Source organism: Sturnus vulgaris, chromosome 25 (genome assembly GCF_052056855.1).
Source record: "Sturnus vulgaris isolate bStuVul1 chromosome 25, bStuVul1.hap1, whole genome shotgun sequence".
NCBI lineage: Eukaryota > Metazoa > Chordata > Aves > Passeriformes > Sturnidae > Sturnus > Sturnus vulgaris.
Genome location: NC_142267.1, coordinates 1,303,046 through 1,321,821, shown reverse-complemented (window position 1 = coordinate 1,321,821; position 18,776 = coordinate 1,303,046). Strand labels below are relative to the sequence as shown.

General features: G+C 58.5%; 1 protein-coding gene across 1 annotated transcript; it reads right to left on the bottom strand.

Moving 5' to 3' along the window:
• Positions 1 to 276: 276 nt before the first annotated feature.
• PLEKHN1 (pleckstrin homology domain containing N1) lies at positions 277 to 17,803 on the bottom strand. The gene is made up of 15 exons (XM_088178540.1): positions 17,727 to 17,803; positions 16,046 to 16,145; positions 12,289 to 12,435; positions 11,872 to 11,952; positions 10,647 to 10,734; positions 8,800 to 8,942; positions 7,575 to 7,709; positions 6,561 to 6,641; positions 4,141 to 4,210; positions 3,514 to 3,668; positions 2,891 to 3,070; positions 1,649 to 2,191; positions 1,390 to 1,503; positions 1,181 to 1,229; positions 277 to 767 (listed from the first exon to the last, which is right to left on the bottom strand). Exons 1-15 carry the CDS (start codon positions 17,801 to 17,803, stop codon positions 604 to 606), a joined length of 2,127 nt encoding a protein of 708 aa, XP_088034666.1. The 3' UTR covers positions 277 to 603.
• Between the last annotated feature and the right edge of the window lie 973 nt (positions 17,804 to 18,776).

Below are 18,776 nucleotides of genomic sequence, written 5' to 3'. Positions count from 1 at the left end.
TGGGCTTGCAGAACAATCCTGGGGGGCTTTGGGCTACCAGGAGAATGATCCTGGGAGCCTCTGGTGTTGCAGGAGGACAATCCTGGGCTTGCAGGACAATCCTGGGAATCTCTGATGCTGCAGGACCATCCTGGGCTTGCAGGACAATCCTGGGAATCTCTGATGCTGCAGGACCATCCTGGGCTTGCAGGAGGACGATTCTGGTCCTGCAGGACACGGGTCACTGCCAGCCCCGTGTGCCAGGACAGGAACGCCCCGTGCCCCCCCTGGCAGCGTCCAGAGCTCAGCGGGGGAAAGATTTGGCTGCTCCCAGGGGATCCTCAGAGGGACCAGGTGAGAAGGAACCCCACAAATCCTGGAGGATCTTTGGTTTTTGAGCAGCTGCTCCCTCTGAACACCGAGTCCCTCCCAGCTGAGGGAGCCTGGCCCTTTTTGCTCCTCGATTTTCGGGGGGGGCTCTGCTGTCCCTGAGCAGCCTCCTGGGTGCTCCTGCTCTGTCCCCACCCTCGGATTTCGGGCAGGAATTGGAGCCCTGGACCTGCTCAGGGCTCTTCCCTTGGCACCCCTGATCCTGGTGAGGATTTTCCATGCCTGGAGCATCCCTTAGACCTGGAAAACCTGGAAATCCTCCTGGGAATGGCGGGGGGAGCCGCGGGGGGACCCCAGCTCCTTCTCCTCGGCCTCCCACAGGTTGTCGTAGCTCTGGAAGCTCTGGAGCTCGGCGTAGTCGTGGAAGGACACGGAGTCCCGGCAGGGACAGGTGACACCTGCAGGGACACGGGGGGACAAGGGGTCAGGGGACAGCAGGGGAGGGGGGGGAGGAAGAGGAGGAGAATCCCAGAGCAGGGGGAGCGAGGCAGGAGTCCCCCAGGTGACAGGAGAGGGCAGGTGACACAGGTACAGGGGACACAGGTACAGGACAGGTGGCACAGGATAGGTGACACAGGTACAGGGTAGGTGACACAAGACAGATGACAGGGGAAGGCAGGACAGGTGACACAGACACAGAGCAGGAGACACAGGCACAGGTGACACAGACACGGGGAAGGTGACACACATACAAGACAGGTGACACAGGACAGGTGACACAGGGAAGGTGACACAGACACAGGTGACAAGGAGGGATGAGGGGCAGAGCCCAGCTCTGGGGGATGCTGATGGAGCAGCCCGGGGGTCTCACCTGGGGGATGCAGAGAAGGGCTCAGGTGTTCCTGGGGCAGGGAGGGGATCTGGGGAGAAAGGAACAGCCCAGGTGAGGGTGGCACAGCCAGGTGAGGGTGCCATCCTGGGACTCTGCCCAGCCTCACCCCTGCTCACCAGGGTGGCCCCCAAGTGTCCCCTGCACCCTTTGAGTGTCCCCTGCACCCCCCAGGGAATTCCCAGCCTCGCCTCTCCCAGGTAGGAGCCCTGGGCAGGTGCCCACGGCGGGCGTGAGGTGCCCGGGGTGCTGCAGGTGGGGGCCGTGGCACTGCACACCTGGCACTGCACATCTGGAATTGCACACTAGGAAATGCACACCTGGCACTGCACACCTGGCACTGCACACCTTGTACATCCATCCTGGTCCTACATCTATTCCCATTCCCCATCCATCCCCATCCATCCCGATCCCACATCCACCCTCATCCCACCCCCGTCCCCCCCTTACCCTGCCCAGCTCCAGCTGATGCTGCAGGGCTTGATGCTGCTGTGGGGTGAGATGATTTGGGGTGAGATGCTGTGGGGTGTGATATTGTGGGGTGTGATGCTGATTTGGGGTGTGATATTGTGGGGTGTGCTGATTTGGGGTGTGCTGATTTGGGGTGAGATGATTTGGGGTGTGATATTGCGGGGTGTGCTGATTTGGGGTGTGATATTGTGGGGTGTGCTGATTTGGGGTGTGATATTGTGGGGTGTGATGCTGATGTGGGGTGAGATGTGGGGTGTGATGCTGATGTGGGGTGAGATGTGGGGTGAGATGTGGGGTGTGATGCTGATGTGGGGTGAGATGCTGGGAGCTCTGTGCCGAGTAGGGCTCGTGGTACACCGGGGACTGCATCTCTGCTTTGGGATTTTCGGGGATGAGGCTGCAGATGCTCCTCTCGGGGTCCTGCTGCCCGCTGCTCTTGCCCTTGGATTTCCTGGCGCTGTTCCCCCTGCGCAGCTCCTGCGTGGGCAGCCCCGAGCTGTGCCAGCCGGGCTGTGCCAGGCTCTGCAATGAGACCACACACCCTGGAGCTGCGCCTGGGAACACTGGGAATCCACAGGGACACGGCTCCGCGATTGGGAATTGTCCTGGAGCTGCCCCTGGGTCCTGCCCCACACGCTCTGACATCCCTGGAGCTGCGATTCCTGCCCGGGGTCAGAGCAAAAATCCTGCCTGGCCGTCACCCCCACCCCCTGCAGCTTTTATCTGGGGATTTGTCAAAATTGGGAAACTCTTGTTGGCCTTTTGGTAATGTTTTGTAAATCCTCAACAGATCTAATACAGGGCAGGGACTGGGATGGGACTGGGAATGAGACTGGGACTGGAATGGGAATGGGACTGGGGAGGGGATGGGATGGGACTGGGAATGAGACTGGGACTGGAATGGGAATGGAAATGGGACTCGGAATGGGACTGGGACTGGGAATGAGACTGGGACTGGGAATGAGACTGGGACTGGGATGAGAATGGGACTGGGATGAGAATGGGACTGGGATGAGAATGGGACTGGAACTAGCACTGGGATGGGACTGGGATCCCTCAGCAGCCTTTCCAAGCTGATCCAGGACAAGCCCAGGCTCCAGGCAGGGATTATCCCCAAACCCACAGCAAACACCACAAACACCCCCAGCCCCAAAGGCAGCGCCCAGCCCCATCCCAGGGGATCCCCACAAGCACCCCAGGCTTTTTTTGGGGTTCACCTACATGCAGAGGCTGGGAGTATCCAGGGGACAGGGGCTCCTCGGGGGGTGGCAGGAAGGAGTGGCCGTCGGGCAGGGAGCCACTGGCCTGGGACAGCTGGGTCAGGGTGGTCACTCTCCCTGCAGACGCCCAGGAGTTGGTGCGGCCATCCGAGCTGAGCGAGCCCCTCCCGCTGCTGGCGAACTGCACGGGGACAGGGACAGCCTTGGGGACACAGCCCTGCTGTCCCCGAGCCCTGGGCTGTGCCCCCATGGCCAGCAGGGCCGGGTTTGGGGTGAGCCGGGGCCATGAGGGGGTGCCCAGCAGGATCCAGGCACGCAGCCCCACCCCAGCTGGAATATGTCCCGTTCCTTGCAGGAATCACAGAATATTCCAGCTGGGAATCACTGGGAATCATTCCACACGGATCACTGAGTGCAAAACCCAAATCTCTGTCCTGGTGCCAGTGCCCAGCCCCGCCCTGGCCATGCCCAGACTCTGCTTTCGAAGGAATTCGATGCCATTTCTGCCTGTAGAACTCTTTAAACAATCCCCAGGGATCAGCAGCTGGCTGAGAGCTCAGAGCAGAGCCTGCCGTGTCACCGGAGTGTCACCGGAGTGTCACCCAAAGCTCCAGCATCCCTCACCTGGCCGGGCTGTGGCAGCTTTGATCCCGAGAAGCTCTCGGACCCCGACAGGGAGGAGTCAGCGTTTCGGAACTGCGCGGTTTTGAGGCAGTAGAGCCACTCCTGGTAATCCTGGTAGCTGGGACAGGTCACCCGGATGGAGTTTATCAGCCGGCCTGGAAAAACATCCCCACCCCGGTGCTGATCCCGGGCTGGATCCCTCAGAAATCCTCGGGAATTCTCCTCCTCCATCAGACCCACATTCCCGGGATCCGGAGGTGTTGGGATAGGGAATGCTCTGCCCTCGGGAATTCTCCCTGCTCCATCAGACCCACATTCCCAGCATCTGGAGGTGTTGGGATAGGGAATGCTCTGCCCTCGGGAATTCTCCCTGCTCCATCCCCACCCCGGTGCTGATCCCGGGATGGATCCCTCAGAAATCCTCGGGAATTCTGCTCCATCCCCACCCACATTCCCGGGAATCCGGAGGTGTTGGGTAGGGAATGCTCTGCCCTCGGTGCTGCTCTGTCTCCCAGGCTCTCCTGCCAGGACACAGAGGATCCCAAATTCCCAAGCAGGGCAGCTCAGGGAGCCTGGAAGGTGCCACCACAACCCCGAGCCCCCCGTGGCTGTGCCAGGCGCACCCACCTTCGATCAGAAAGGAGCTTTTGTCGTTCTCCTCAAAAAGCACCTGGATGGCGTTGAGCGGGAGCTCTCCCTGCGGGCAGAGGGGCAGGATTGGGATCAGCAGAGCTCCCGTCCGTGCCACGGGCACAGCTCGGGGCTGCAGCCCCCGCAGGCACCGCTCAGCCAAGCTCTGCTGCCACAGGAGCGATCCCAGAGACATTCCCGCTTCATCCCGCACATCCCAGAGAGATTCCTGCTTCATCCTGCACATCCCAGTGACATTCCTGCTCCATCCTGCACATCCCAGAGAGATTCCTGCTTCATCCTGCTCATCCCAGTGACATTCCTGCTCCATCCTGCTCATCCCAGTGACATTCCTGCTCCATCCTGCTCATCCCAGAGACATTCCTGCTTCATCCTGCACATCCCAGAGAGATTCCTGCTCCATCCTGCACATCCCAGAGAGATTCCCGCTCCATCCTGCACATCCCAGTGACATTCCCGCTCCATCCTGCACATCCCAGAGAGATTCCTGCTTCATCCTGCACATCCCAGTGACATTCCTGTGTCCTGCTCATCCCAGTGACATCCACTGCAGGATTTGGGTCAGCCTCATCCCAGCCCCATCCCAGCCCTTTTCCCACTGCAGGATTGGGGTCAGCCCCATCCCAGCTCCATCCCAGCCCTTTCCCTGCCCCGCACACTTGGCGGGGGGAGCTCCTGTGGTCTCTGTGAAGCTGCAGAACAGCAGGGCCGGGCTGGGCTGGGCTGGGCTGGGCCGGGCTGGGTTGGGCCGGGCTGGGCTGGGCTGGGCCGGGCTGGGCTGGGCCGGGCCGGGCTGGGTTGGGCCGGGCTGCTCCCCCCGGCTGCAGGGAAGGGAAGCAGCCCCAGGAGGAGGCTCCCGTGCCCCGACACGCCCGTGGAAAAGCAGGTTCCCTGTCACAGGCTGGTGAATCAGCGCCCAGACCGCGGCTCCGGCACCGTGGGAAGGGAACACGGCCTGGGAAGGGAACTTCGCACGGGGCAGGTTTAGGGTTTCAAAAGAAATGAGCTCATGGGAGAGCCCAGCCCCGTTCCCAGGAGCACATTCCCGAAACCAGGCTGTGCCCCAGACGTGTCCCAGCTGCTGGAAAACGCCTCCCAGAGCTGCTCTGGGATGGGGAGAGCTCTGCCTGGGCACGGCCCTCCTCACTCCCGGGAATAACAATGAAATTCTACAATTCCCTCACTCCCGGGAATTACAACGAAATTCAACAATTCCCTCTCTCCCGGGTATAACAATGAAATTCAACAATTCCCTCACTCCCGGGAATAACAATGAAATTCAAGAATTCCCTCACTCCCGGAAATAACAATGAAATTCAAGAATTCCCTCTCTCCCGGGAATAACAATGAAATTCAAGAATTCCCTCTCTCCCGGGAATTACAATGAAATTCCACAATTCCCTCACTCCCGGGAATAACAATGAAATTCAACAATTCCCTCTCTCCCGGGTATAACAATGAAATTCAACAATTCCCTCACTCCCAGGTATAACAATGAAATAACAACATTCCCTGCTCTTCCCGGGGATAACAATCGAAGCGCCCTGCGGGATGTGGAGCAGAGCCCCGGTTCAGGGTTCAGGGTTCAGGGTGGATTTCAGAGCCCTGCAGCTCTGCGGGCGGGTTTGTCCCTGCCTCGGTGACTCAGGGATGCAGCAGAGCCGCAGCTCCGGGGTCGCAGACAGGTCACCGCTGCTCCTTTTGGCACATTTGTTCCGGCACAGAGAGCTCTGAGTGAGCCATCAAAGGATGCTCGAGATCACAGAATGGCAGGGAGGGAAGGGAGAGAGTCCCTCGAGCATCACCGAGCGCAGCCCTTAACCAGCCGTGTCCCCAAGTGCCACCGGGGGTGTCACTGGTTGGATTTAGGGCCATTCTGAGCTCTCAGCGCCCCTGCCCGCGCTGCTCCCACACACAGACACAGAGAGGAGCTGCTCTGGCAGCCCTTGGGATGCTCCGTGTCCCTTCTGCTCCCGCAGAGGGAGAGCGCTGCCAGCGCTGCACCACGGCAGCGTCCCCTCCCCTTCCTCCCCTTCCTCCCCTCCCTCCTCTTCCTCCCCTCCCCACAGCACCAGCTGCTGCTCCCAGCTCCCAAGCGCTCCCAGCCTGGCAGGCAAAACCCCCTCAGGGGCACTCTGGGGCTGTGCCAGCTCCTGTCTGGAGCAGGAGGGTTGGGATCCCTGCCAGCACAGCCTCCCCCCTCCTCCTCCTCCTCCTCCTCCTCTTCCTCCCCCCCGAGCTGCTGGAGGAGGGAGGGTGAGCTGTTTCTCATGGGAAGGGATCTTGCACCATCCCCGTGCCCGTTCCCTGCCAGCTGGCACGGGAGGGAGCCCCGGGTGTTCCAGGGAGCGCAGGTGGAGGGCAGCGAGCAGCAGGATGCTCCCAGAGGATCTCACCTTGAAACAGAGGCCGTGGGGCTCCTCGGACACGATCACCAGCGTGGAGGGGTAGAGCACCAGGAGCCGGTCGTGCTGCTCCTTGGGAAGCAGACAGGGAGAGGGGTTGGACCCCTGGGAGCAGCCAGGGCTCAGAGCCGGAGCTTGGCTTTGTCCTTCTGCCACAGCCCGGGGCAAGGGCTCTGGGAACAGCTGAGCTGCTTCCCTGGGCTGGGAAAAGCTTTGGGAAGAGCCAGGCTGTTCTCTGTGCTGGGAAATGAGTTTGGGAAGAGCCAGGCTGTTCCCTGGGCTGGGAAATGGGTTTGGGAAGAGCCAGGCTGTTCTCTGTGCTGGGAAATGGGTTTGGGAAGAGCCAGGCTGCTTCCCTGGGCTGGGAAATGGGTTTGGGAAGAGCCAGGCTGTTCTCTGTGCTGGGAAATGGGTTTGGGAAGAGCCAGGCTGTTCCCTGGGCTGGGAAATGGGTTTGGGAAGAGCCAGGCTGTTCCCTGGGCTGGGAAACGGGTTTGGGAAGAGCCAGGCTGCTTCCCTGCACCAGGAGATCCCAAGCTCCACTGCCAGCCCAGAGGAGCAGTGAGAAACCTTTATCCCTTTCCATGTGGGTAAAAACCCCTTGGGAGCTGCATGGATCCATCATCCATCCATGGATCCATCATCCACCCATCCATGGATCCATCATCCACCCATCCATGGATCCATCATCCACCCATCCATGGTTCAACCATCCATCCATGGATCCATCATCCATCCATCCATGGATCCATCATCCATCCATCCATGGATCCATCATCCATCCATCCATCCATCCATCCATGGATCCATCATCCACCCATCCATGGATCCATCCATCCATCCATGGATCCATCCATCCATCCATGGATCCATCATCCACCCATCCATGGATCCATCCATCCATGGATCCATCATCCACCCATCCATGGATCCATCCATCCATGGATCCAACCACCCATCCATCCATGGATCCTTCCCCCATCCCTCCCCAGAGCCGTGTCTCACCTGGAAGGGCAGGTGCTGGAGCTTCACCTTGGACACACAGAGGACTTCTCCCAGGGATTCCCGCTGGGTCCCTCTCCAGTCCTGCACGGGCAGGTTCTGCACGGACCAGCGCAGCTCGTCCTTGGCACCGGCGCTCTGGGGACAGCCCACAGTGACCACAGGGACCAGAGTGACCAGAGTGACCACTGACCACAGTGACCACAGTGACCACAGTGACCACAGGGACCAGAGTGACCACAGGGATCACTGACCACAGTGACCACAGTGACCAGAGTGACCACTGACCACAGTGACCACAGGGACCACAGTGACCAGAGTGATCACAGTGACCAGAGTGACCACAGTGACCACAGGGACCACAGGGACCAGAGTGACCACAGGGACCACTGACCACAGTGACCAGAGTGACCACCCTGACCACACCACAGTGACCAGAGGGACCACAGTGACCAGAGGGACCACAGTGACCAGAGGGACCACAGTGACCACAGTGACCACTGACCACAGTGACCACAGGGACCACAGTGACCACTGACCACAGTGACCAGAGTGATCACAGTGACCACAGTGACCACTGACCACAGGGACCACAGGGACCACAGTGACCACAGGGACCACAGGGACCAGAGTGACCACAGTGACCACACTGACCACAGTGACCACACTGACCATTGACCACAGTGACCACAGTGACCAGAGTGACCACACTGCCCATGGGCACACCCAGCCTCCCCTGCCCCCACCTGGGGACACTTTTGTGGTGTGGCAGGAGCAGGAAAGAATGAATAAATCTGGGCAGGAGGCAATTTTCCAGCTGGGAATGGATAACCATCCTCCATCACCTGGAAATGCCTTTCCAAGGGAGACATTTCTGTTTGACAAGTGGGGAGGGAATTAAAACACCCCCAGAGAGAGACTGAGGCAGAGACAATCTCTTGAATCTGGGCCTGTTTTTTAGGCTTCAGCCTCCTCCTCCTCCTCCTCGTGATGTTTTGCAAGCTCTGGGTGGTTGCACAAGCACCCAAAAGCGTGAGAGCTGCTCCGAGCCAAGCTCTGACCCCACGGAGCTTGTGCTGCTGGTGGCACCCGTGGGTGGCAGCTCTTCCTTCCAGCACATCCCCCCTTGCTCTCAGAGCCCTCTTGCGAGCTCCTTCTGCACCCTTTATTTCCCAGGAAAGCCTTTCCCGAAGGGAATCCACCCATCCCAGTGTGCCAGCAGTGGGACACGGCCAGGGACACCCACCTGGGACAGCAGGGGCAGGGCCAGGCTCCTTCCACAGAGCTGGATCTGCTTCTCCAGGTGGTAAAGCCACAGCTTGAGCTCGGCCTCCGAGGGGCAGAACACGACCAGGGGGTTCAGCAGAGGCCCTGGGGGTGGGAGAGGAGCAGGGATTGCAGAATCCATCGGGAACCTGCCAGCAGAGCTGCAGGGCACTCACAGGGTGTGGGGACACCAAAGCTCAAAGTGTCACCTCCCTGCAGCTTTTCCTGCCACCCCCTTCCAGCCCTTCCTGTCACCTCGTTCCAGCCCTCCCTGCTGACCTTTAGCCATGGCAGAGCTGCCACGCTCTGCACATCCTCACTGGGGGTGTGGGGACACCCCTGCCCTGCTGTCACCCCCCTCCAGCCCTTCCTGTCACCCTTTAGCCATGGCAGAGCTGCCACGCTCTGCACTTCCCTCCAAAGGGTGCTGGGGACACCCTTGCTCTGCTGCCACCCCCTTCCAGCCCTTCCTGTCACCCTTTTGTGCCATCACCCTTCTGAGACTGTCCCAGCCCCTTCTCAGCCCCTCCCAGACACTTTGTGACCCCAAACCCGAGCTAAAAACAAATCCCAAAGTCAGCCCAAAAGCCAAGCCGGACCTCCAGAGCTGGATTCCATCTTCCAAACCACCCCCATCCCTTGCAGTTCGTGTCTCTCTGTGGGCAGGGACCGTCCCCAGTGCTGCTCCCTCAGCAGAAATCCCCACCTTATCTCCCAGTTTCACCTTGGCTCTCTCTATGTGGAGCACCAGCAGCTTTCTGACACACTTTGTTTATTTATTTATTGCCTCACCAGTGCCAGCCAAGCCGGGGATGGCTCCAGGCACCCCCCGAGAGGGAGGGACAGCCCTGCTGCTGGTGGATTTTAGGATTTCCAGCTCTCTCTGATCTCAGGGCACGGGCACAGCCTCCCACACCCTCTGCTCCCCACTCCTGGCCGGGGCAATCACCACTCCAGGCAGGATGCAGAAGGGATGTTGTGATTAATCATTTACCACTCGGCCCAGATGAAACCCTGCAGGCTCACAAGGATCTGCCTCTGTGGGACTTGGAAGTGCCCAGATAAGCCCGGATAAACCCGTGGGACTTTGCCCTCCCGTGATATCTTTAGTGCCCTAATTCCTGCATTATTTATAAACAAGGTTTCCCGGAGCCTTTGAAGCGTGTCTGCCGTGCAGGAAATGCAGGGTAAACAAAGCTCAGGTGGGGAGCAGGGGCAGAGGCTCCCCCGAGTGACTCCAAACCCATGACAGCAATTTGGTGTCGGGAATTTTCCTGCCCATCCACGTGCCTGCGCCTCCGGCTTCTGCCGTTTCCTCCTCCCTTGGTTTCCCTGCCCTTGACGAGCAGCCAGGGCAGCGATGCTGCTCGGCTCCTCACGCCAATTATAAATGCTAATTAAACCCAGCTAATTAAACCCGTGCAGACCCTCACACCCCGAGGGCATCACCCATTGCCACATCCCGGCAGGGCCAAGCAGGAGGAGAAAACGAGGAAAGGAACGCCCGGGACACGCCTGGGAGAAGTCTGAGCTGTGAATTCAGCCCCTGCCATTGCCCTGGGCCCCAGGGCCACGTCCCTGTGCCCCAGCCAACCCTTCCTCTGTTCGTCTGTCCTTCCCCTGTCTGTCCTTCCCCTTTCCTTGGGGACACTCCCAGGGGAATGCTGGAGCGCCTTGCCAGGGTGGCAGCAGTTTTGTTCCCACCCAAACCCCTCCAAAAGGGTGCCCAGGTGTTCCCTGAACCCCTCAGCACCCCAGGCTGGGGTCCAGCCACCCCCTCCCCGGGCCCTGCAGCCCCCACACACCCACCTGAGATGTGGAAAGCGTGGTGCTGCTGCCCTGGGCTCTGCCCAGCCCCCAGCTCATGCACCTCCAGCTCCTTCAGAGGCAGCAGCCCCTGGGGAAGGACAGCAAGGGGTTAATTTTGGTTATTCTGGTTATTTTGGGCTCCATCCTGCACCAAGCCCCTGCCATGCTGAGGAATATCTTTATATTTATATATTTATATTCCCTGCTTGGTATTTTTTGTTGGTTTTTTTATTTTTTTTTCTTTCCATTTTTAGAGAAACCTCAGCAGAACCAACGGCGGTTTAACAGGAGAAAGCCAAAAATTGGGATTGACCCCAAAGGAAAACGGAGCTGCCCAGTTCCCAGACTCGGGATGTTCAGATTCCCACTCTGACAAAGGCGACAACTTTGTCCTCCCTCTTCTGGGCTCCCCAAACAACCCCCATAAAAGATGCTAATGGCCCTAATGCCTTGGGGCACATTAATTCCTTGTTAATTCCTCCCCAATTAATAAACTCGGGAGCTGTTTCTAAAGGAGTCGGGAGAGGTTGAGATGTTGTTTGTCTCCTGACGTGGGAATTTTCACTTCAAGGCTGCCTCGGGGGTGACTGGAGAGGTTTTACTGATGTTTTACATCAACCCCAACTCACCTAAAGGCTAATTAATCATTTCTAAGAGGAACTAATTTTACAATCATCTCCCAAACACGCTCAGCTTTATTTCCTCACTCGTGTGGAGGAAGGGAACACTCAGGGGCTGTTGTTTTACAGCTCTGCCTGTTTGGCTGTGGTGCAGAACAGCTCATTCATTATTTGCAACTCCCCAGCACCGCCAGGTTAAAAGATTCATGAGTGGTTTGCCAGCAGAGCTCCCCGAGGCTCAGGTTTCTCTTCCACAGAATAATTAAAATTGGATTCTGCAGATGGAGAACTCCCCCTTGGCCCAGAAGCCAAGACCCCCTACGAGCACCAAGGCCAGGGGGATTTGGGGATTTTTTTTCCCAAGGCTCAGCTCCGTGTGCTTGGTGCTCAGCAGCTCCAGGACACCTGAGCAGCTCCCACCTGCCTGTCCTTTTATCCTTTTATCCCTTTATCGGGTTCCTGACCTGCTCTGGGGACAGCCTTTGGGACAAAACATCCTTTTGGAGTTTGGCATTCCCAGGGAAGGGACTTGGGGACATCTCCTGGGGTCTGCCTGCCCGGTGCCCCCCGTGCCCAAAGGGCTGCACACCCAGGTGATGCCATACCTGGTAGGTGAGGCCATCGGGACCCGTGGACTGGAAGTACAGGTGGGACTGGAAGAGCTCCAGGAAGCAGCTGTTGACCTCCTGCAGAAGGGAGAGCTTTGGGGTTATCTCAGGACACCTTTGGGGTTATCTCAGGACACCTTTGGGGTTACCTCAGGACACCTTTGGGGTTATCTCAGGACACCTTTGGGGTTACCTCAGGACACCTCCCAGCCTCCCTGTGCATCCCGGGCTGATCCCTGCATGGAAAAGCTTCTCCCAGGGCCACTCTGTGCTCATGGAAGCCTTTCCCAGGTGTCCACAGGGATGTGGCAGCCCAGGGAATTCTCCCATTTTCCAGAATTACCCCTCCCTTCCCAGTCCTGCACACCATCCCTGGGGCAGAGGAACCCCCCCAAAGAGGAGCCTCAGGTTTACCTGGCAGTGCTGGAACTTAAACTTGACCTTGGAGTAATAAATCATCTTGCCCAAATCCCTGACAATCATTTTCCTCCGGCCTTTCTTGAACAGGCTGGGGAACCTCTGCTCCAAGTTTTCCTTCTGGTTTTCCTGCTTCTGAGCAATCTGCACCGAGGATAGAGAGGGAGAAGAGATCAGAGACATTCCCAGGACATCTTCCCAGCAGGGATTCCTGAAAGGAGCCCTGGGCAGGTGCCCAGGAGGGGCTGTTTGTTGTCGGGTCTCCTTGCCAACGTGGGGCCAGGGCTGGGTTACTGCTGGGAGCCTGAGACAGATCCTGACCTAAAGCTGGGGCTTCTGGGCTGGGAAAGGGGGACAGAGGCACATTTCACTTTGAGGGTGTCCCAGCTCCACAGACAAACCATGCCAGAGCACCCTGAGTGTGCCTGGGACGAGTGGAAAGGTTTCCTCTGCTCCCATTCCACCTGGATCCCTCAGCTCTCCCACCTGGCATCGCATCCCTCGGTTTCTCCAGGGGCCAGGACAGTTTTGGGGCAGCCACAAAAGCAGCTGCAAGGCAGGACTTTGTCCCTGCAAAAAGCCTGGAAAAGCTCAGGGGTCCAGGAGAGCCGGGGCTGAGGAGAGGGGGCAGCGCTCGGGGCTGGGGGATTCCCTGATTTCCTGCTTTGATGGGAATTCTTCCTTCTGAGCACAGCCCCACACCCCTCACTTCTCCCCACCCTGGGGGATGAAGCTCTTCCCGCAGTTTTTCTGGGATTCATGGATCCCTGGGGGCTGCCTGATGTCTTTGGGGAGAAGGGAAGGGCTGAGCACGGATCCCCTGAGCTCCACACCTTAAAGCCGAGCTTAGCTCCGGGCTCATCCACACCCGGGGAATTCATCCCGGCTGGGCGAGGGGAGCTTTGGGGTGGCTCCCTGGGGCTCAGCAGGGTTGGTGACATTCCCAGCACGTCCCCACTCCTGGCATGTGCCCGATCCCGATCCCGATCTCATTCCTGCTGTGCCGTGCCAAGGACAGCTGCGGGTGCCCGTGATGGATGGGACAGCGACAGCGACAGGGACAGGGACAGGGATAGAGACAGGATAGGGACAGGGATAGGGACATGGGGATGGGGACAGGGACAGGATAGGGACAGGGATAGGGACATGGGGATGGGGACAGGGATGGGACAGGGACAGGGATGGGACAGGGATAGGGACAGGGAAGGGACAGGGACCATCACGGACACCCCGACCCGACCTGCGGGGCCCCTCGGTGACTCAGCCCTGTGGTATGGATGGGATCAGCCCTGCTGGGACATCGAGGGGAGAGGGAATGGAGCTGGGAATGGAGCTAGGAAACTGGGAATGGAGCCGGGAAAGTGGGAATGGAGCTGGGGATGGAACCGGGATTGGAGCTAGGAAACTGGGAATGGAGATGATGGGGAACTGGGAATAGAGATGGGAATGGAGCTGGGGAACTGGGAATGGAGATGGGAACGGGGCTGGAGAACCAGGAACAGGAGCCAAAAGCCATCAGGACCCTTTCACCTGCAGAGCACAGGGCTCCCTCCAGGGCCTCCCTGAATTTGGGTCGCTGTTTTTAGCACACGAGTTAACCCTTTCCTGCCGAAATCCTCCCTGCAGCCATGGAGCAGAGTTCAGGGAACACACTGGGTGCCCGGTAAAGCTCTCGCTCAGCGTAGGGAAAATGGTATTTGTGTCACAAAAGCAGAGCAAAGAGCAGCTGGTCACGGGTACAGCAATAACAAAACACAGCTCGGATAAGGCACCAGCAGCACCTGGGAGTGGGGAGAGGGCGAGGTGATAAAATCGTGGGCACGGAGATAAGGAACAGCAGCAGCAGCTGCTGCTGCCGGGGACGTGGCAGCCAAAATTCCCAGGAATGAACGAGGCATCGAGAGGAAAAAGCAATGTAGGAGCTGGGAATGCAGCAGGAGTGAGGGGAAAAGCTTCCAGAGGAGGGAGAGGGAGAGCTTCCAGTGGTGTGGCAAGGAAAAAATGGAATATTTCCCTCTCCCAAGCAAGCTTGGAGGGGTGGAAGTGAGACTGAGGAGATGGAGCACAGGAGCAGCTCCAAGGCCACGGAAAAACGGGATCACATCCCTGAAACCTGCTGCCCTTCCAGCTCCCAAACCATGGCAATGCCTCAAACAAAGCTGAAGGGCTCTGGAGATTTTTTTTTTTTGCCTCCCTCTGGAATCCTCCCCAGCCCATTCCCGTTATCCCAGCGCTGCCTTCCAGGCACTGCCCATCCTTGGAGCCCTGGTTCCAGGGGCTCTGGGAGGTGCAGGTGCCCTGACACGTTCCCATCGTACAGGTAGAACGAGTTCCTCCCCTCTGAACTGCTCAGCCCCTGCAGTGAATCAGCAGCAGGAAGAGCTCAGCTCCTGCCCCGGGGCTCCCAGAGCTGCTGTTTCATGGGAAAAACCCCAAATGAGAGGCTCTGGCTGTCCCTGGAAGCTCTGGGAATGAGGGCAGGGGGTGCTGGGGGTGCCAGAGGGTGCAGGGATGGCACCTGCCCCGCTCCCAGGTCGCCTGGCTGGGCGATGCCATCTCCTGGGAGGTTGCCCTGTGCTGGCAGCTCTGCTCTGAGCCGGCCCTGCTGCTGCTGCTGCTGCCAAAAACACAGCAGGGAGAGAGGGGAAAAGGCCAGGAATCCTCCAGGCCACACAGGGAGCTGGTGGAGTTTGCATCCCCTGTGCCCCAGGTGAGGGTAAAGGATAAAATCCTGTCCCACCCTCCTTCCTCTGGTCCCTGGAGAGACCCTGCACTCCCTGGTGAAGATCTCCCAGTGATTCCTTCCCCAGGATCCACTGACAGCCCATCGTGCTTCCCCAGGGAATATCCAGGATCCATCTGGGACCTGTTTTTTTGCTGCCTGGTCCCTTTGGATCCAGCTGATTCCCACAGGGAGCTTTCCCTGCAATTCCCTCTGCCTGGCACTGGGGCCGTGCCTCAGTTTCCCCTTCCCCACACGCACAGGGCAGGGATTGATGAACACCCAGCAGAGCCCAAAGCCTCCCAAAATCCCACCCACACCCCTGGCCCACCCAGCAGGACCCTGGGGGGCTGCTGGCTCCCCTCTGCTCCCCCTGAGCAGTGCTGGGAATGGGAATGGGGCCATGTGGCCACGAGGCTGGGCCGTGCCTGGGGCAGCCCTGCCCTTCCTGATTCCCTTTCCCAGGCTGATCCAGCCCTGCTCCGTCTCATTCTGGCGTGGGAATGAATCATCCCACCTGCCAAAGCTCGCCTGGATTTTCCCTTTCCTCACAGGCGACCCAGAAACAAAAGAACCGAGAGCAAAGGGTTGGGGAGAAGGGATTGTCCCCATGTCCCCATGTCTCCATATCCCCCTGTCCCCATGTCTTAAATCTCCATATCCCCACATCCCCATGTCGGTTCCCATGCCTGTCTCTTTGTCCACATATATCCCATGTCCCCATGTCTCAAATCCCTATATCCCCATGTCCCCATATCCTCATGTCTCCATATCCCCCTGTCCCCATGTCTGTCCCCATGTCCCTGCTGGGCTCCCAGCACCACCCCAAGTCCCCTCCACACCTCCCTGGGTCCCTGGGCAGGTCAGGGAGCTGCTGGGAAGGGCTCATCCCTTCCTGGGATCCCCTTGGGATGGAGCTGCTGCTGCTGCCCCCAGACCCAAACCCAGCGTCCCTCCCCAGGGCTGTGCTTGGGGCGGGTGGGAATAAACCCCTGGAGCAGTGGGGAGGGGGCTGGAGCTGCTGGAACTTGCCTTTGCTGGAATATACTGCAGGATTTTGTCCGTGGTCGTGTCTCTCTCCTGGCTTCCATCTATCCCAAAAAAGCTGGGCAGCTTTTTCTTGCCATTTTGTCTACAGAGGGACGGAAAAAAAAACCAAACCAAAACAAAATAAACACGGAAACACAGATCCAGGCTGAGGCATGATTTCCCTTTTCCCAGAAATAAGGAAGCCAGGACACCAAGCAAGCAATTTGTCACGGGCTTTCGAGTCATCCCAGCCAGACAAAGCCTGGGAGAACCAGAACAGGATTTTGCTGCATTTATTGGGGTTTCTCTGCTTTTTTTTACAGCTCTTTGCTCAGCAGCTTGGCTCATCTGTGTCCCCAAATCAGCACAGGGCCCGCAGGTTCCATGGCAGAACACAAACCCAGCCCTGGCACAGCCCCTGCAGTGGGGCAGATCTTCCCAGAGGGGGCTCATTCCTGCCTTGGTGACTTCCCTCTCCCTTTCCTTCCACTCCCAGTTTCTCCCTGCCTGCACACCAGTCCCAGGAAGCCAATGGTGCTGCTGGGAAGGGCTGGGAACTTCCCAGCAGTTCCTTCCTCAGAAAACCAGGATAATCCCCACGAGCGTGGGGAGCTGGGAGTCAGCGGGACAGGAGCAGCTCTGGGGCTTGGCTGCTCCACCACAGGGCCCAGATGTGAGACCCCAGAGCCCAAATTCCCTGAGAAATCCCCTCTCTTTTACCCCAAACACCCCTAGGGATCCCCTCTCTTTTACCCCAAATTCCCAGAGGAATCCCCCATTGTTTTACCCCAAATTCCCAGAGGAATCCCCTCTCTTTTACCCCAAATTCCCCGAGGGATCCCCTCTCTTTTACCCCACAGAAATTCCTCAGGTTCCTACAGGTTTTCCCCTCATTTCTGGCAGCACAGAACACCAAGGGGACAGCTCAGGGTCTCCTTTTAATCAGAACTCCCCCAGCCTGGCAGAGTTTAGGGGTTTTTTTTGGCACAGCCCTGACTCTGAACCCAACACAGACAGGCCTGGCAGGTTCATGAGGAATCACCTGGTTCCCTCCAGAGCTCTTTCCCAGCTCTGATGGGAGCATTGGGAAAGCTGGGAAGCTGCAGTGCATTCCCTGGAAGCTCAATTTTGGGACCTGAGCACTGCCCTGACCAGCCCAGCCCCAAATCCCCAAAGGATTTCACTAAAGGATATTTTCTGCTGCACTTCTTTTGGGGTTTACAAACATAAATCCTACAGCGGGGTGCTGGGATTTGGGGTTTTCTCCCTAAAGCCTGAGGAGTGGGAATGTTGTTTCCACCACAACTCGGAATAAAAACCAATCCCAAGTGAAATCTGGGAATATCAGATGTTCTGCACCTTGTCCCGCCGAGGGGAGCTGAATTACCCAAACAAAAATTAACTCAGTGCCGCTTGTCCCGAGGGCTGCCGGCTGAGAATTCCATCCCAGGCACTCGGGATCCAGGGGTCTGCACCCCAAAAACCACCGGGAAATGAGAAATCCCCTATCCAGGGAGAGATCCCGCAGGAAACCCAGCCCTGCTCCCACATCCCAGAGCCGGAGGGGAGAACTTGGGGAACTCGGGGTGCTCGGGGAACTTGGGGAACTTTGGGAATTTGGGGAGCTCGGGGAATTTGGGGAGCTCGGGGAACTTGGGGAGCTCGGGGAATTTGGGGTACTCACTTCTTCAGCGAGGGTTTCCTTCGGAAGGAGCTCCTGAAGCCGCCGGGAGCCTGCGGGACGCAGGCGATGTTCCCCATGCCGGGATCACTGCGGGATCGCCGGGATCTCTCTGGGATCTCTCCGGGATCTCTCTGGAATCGCTGTCAGATCTCTCCGGGATCTCCCCGGGATCTCTGCCGGCCGCTCCTCTCCTCCTCTCGCCGGGACTCGAGTGGGTGTGGGCAGAGCCCAAAGCCCGATCCTGCCCCTCGCTCCCGCCCCGCGGGCTGGGAGGGGCGAGCCCGGTACCTGTTCCCAGGGAACTGAGCCTGGGAAGCGCAGAGCGAGCCGGTGTTCCTGAGACACCGGGGTATTCCCGAACACGGGAGGTATTCCCGATCCCCGGGGCATTCCCGAGCCTTCCCCATTCACAGCTGGCATTCCCGAACCCCCGGGGCATTCCCGAGCCCCTGGGGCATTCCCGATTCACCACCGGTATTCCCGAATCTTCCCGAGCCACCGGGGGCATTCCCGAGCCCCCGGGGCATTCCCGATTCACCACCGGTATTCCCGAATCTTCCCGAGCCACCGGGGGCATTCCCGAGCCCCCGGGGTATTCCCGATTCACCACCGGTATTCCCGAATCTTCCCGATCCCCCGGGGGCACGGAGCCGCAGCCGCCGGGAAATCCATCCCGGAGCGTTTTCCCGAATGGAATTCGGCCGCCGAGAGCGCGGAGATAAGGATGGAGCGAGATAAAGTCGGCGGTTGCTGTTTAAGCATTAACAAAAATCTCCGGGGTTGCTGCGGTCCAAGGGTTCCAAAGGCTGCCCCCGTTCCCGGAGGGGTTAAAGATACAAAATTGAAATATTTTATCCCAAACTCCCCATGGGATCCCATTTCTTTTACCCCAAACTCCCCATGGGATCCCCTCTCTTTTACCCCAAATTCTCCCAGGGATCCCCTCTCTAAAATCAATGGGCAGCAGGATAAAAGTATCAGACAGGGGACACTAATCAAAATCTAGGGATGATGGATAATGGATGGAAAGAAGCAAAGGAGATGTGCATG

Coding starts and splice junctions, on each gene's coding strand:
- PLEKHN1 (XM_088178540.1), bottom strand. CDS start 17,803: ATGGGGAACATCGCCTGCGTCCCGCAGGCTCCCGGCGGCTTCAGGAGC. Junction 6,642..7,574: donor TCCAGCACCTGCCCTTCCAG/GTGAGACACGGC, acceptor CTGCTTCCCAAG/GAGCAGCACGACCGGCTCCT. Junction 1,504..1,648: donor ATCAGCTGGAGCTGGGCAGG/GTAAGGGGGGGA, acceptor TGCATTTCCTAG/TGTGCAATTCCAGATGTGCA.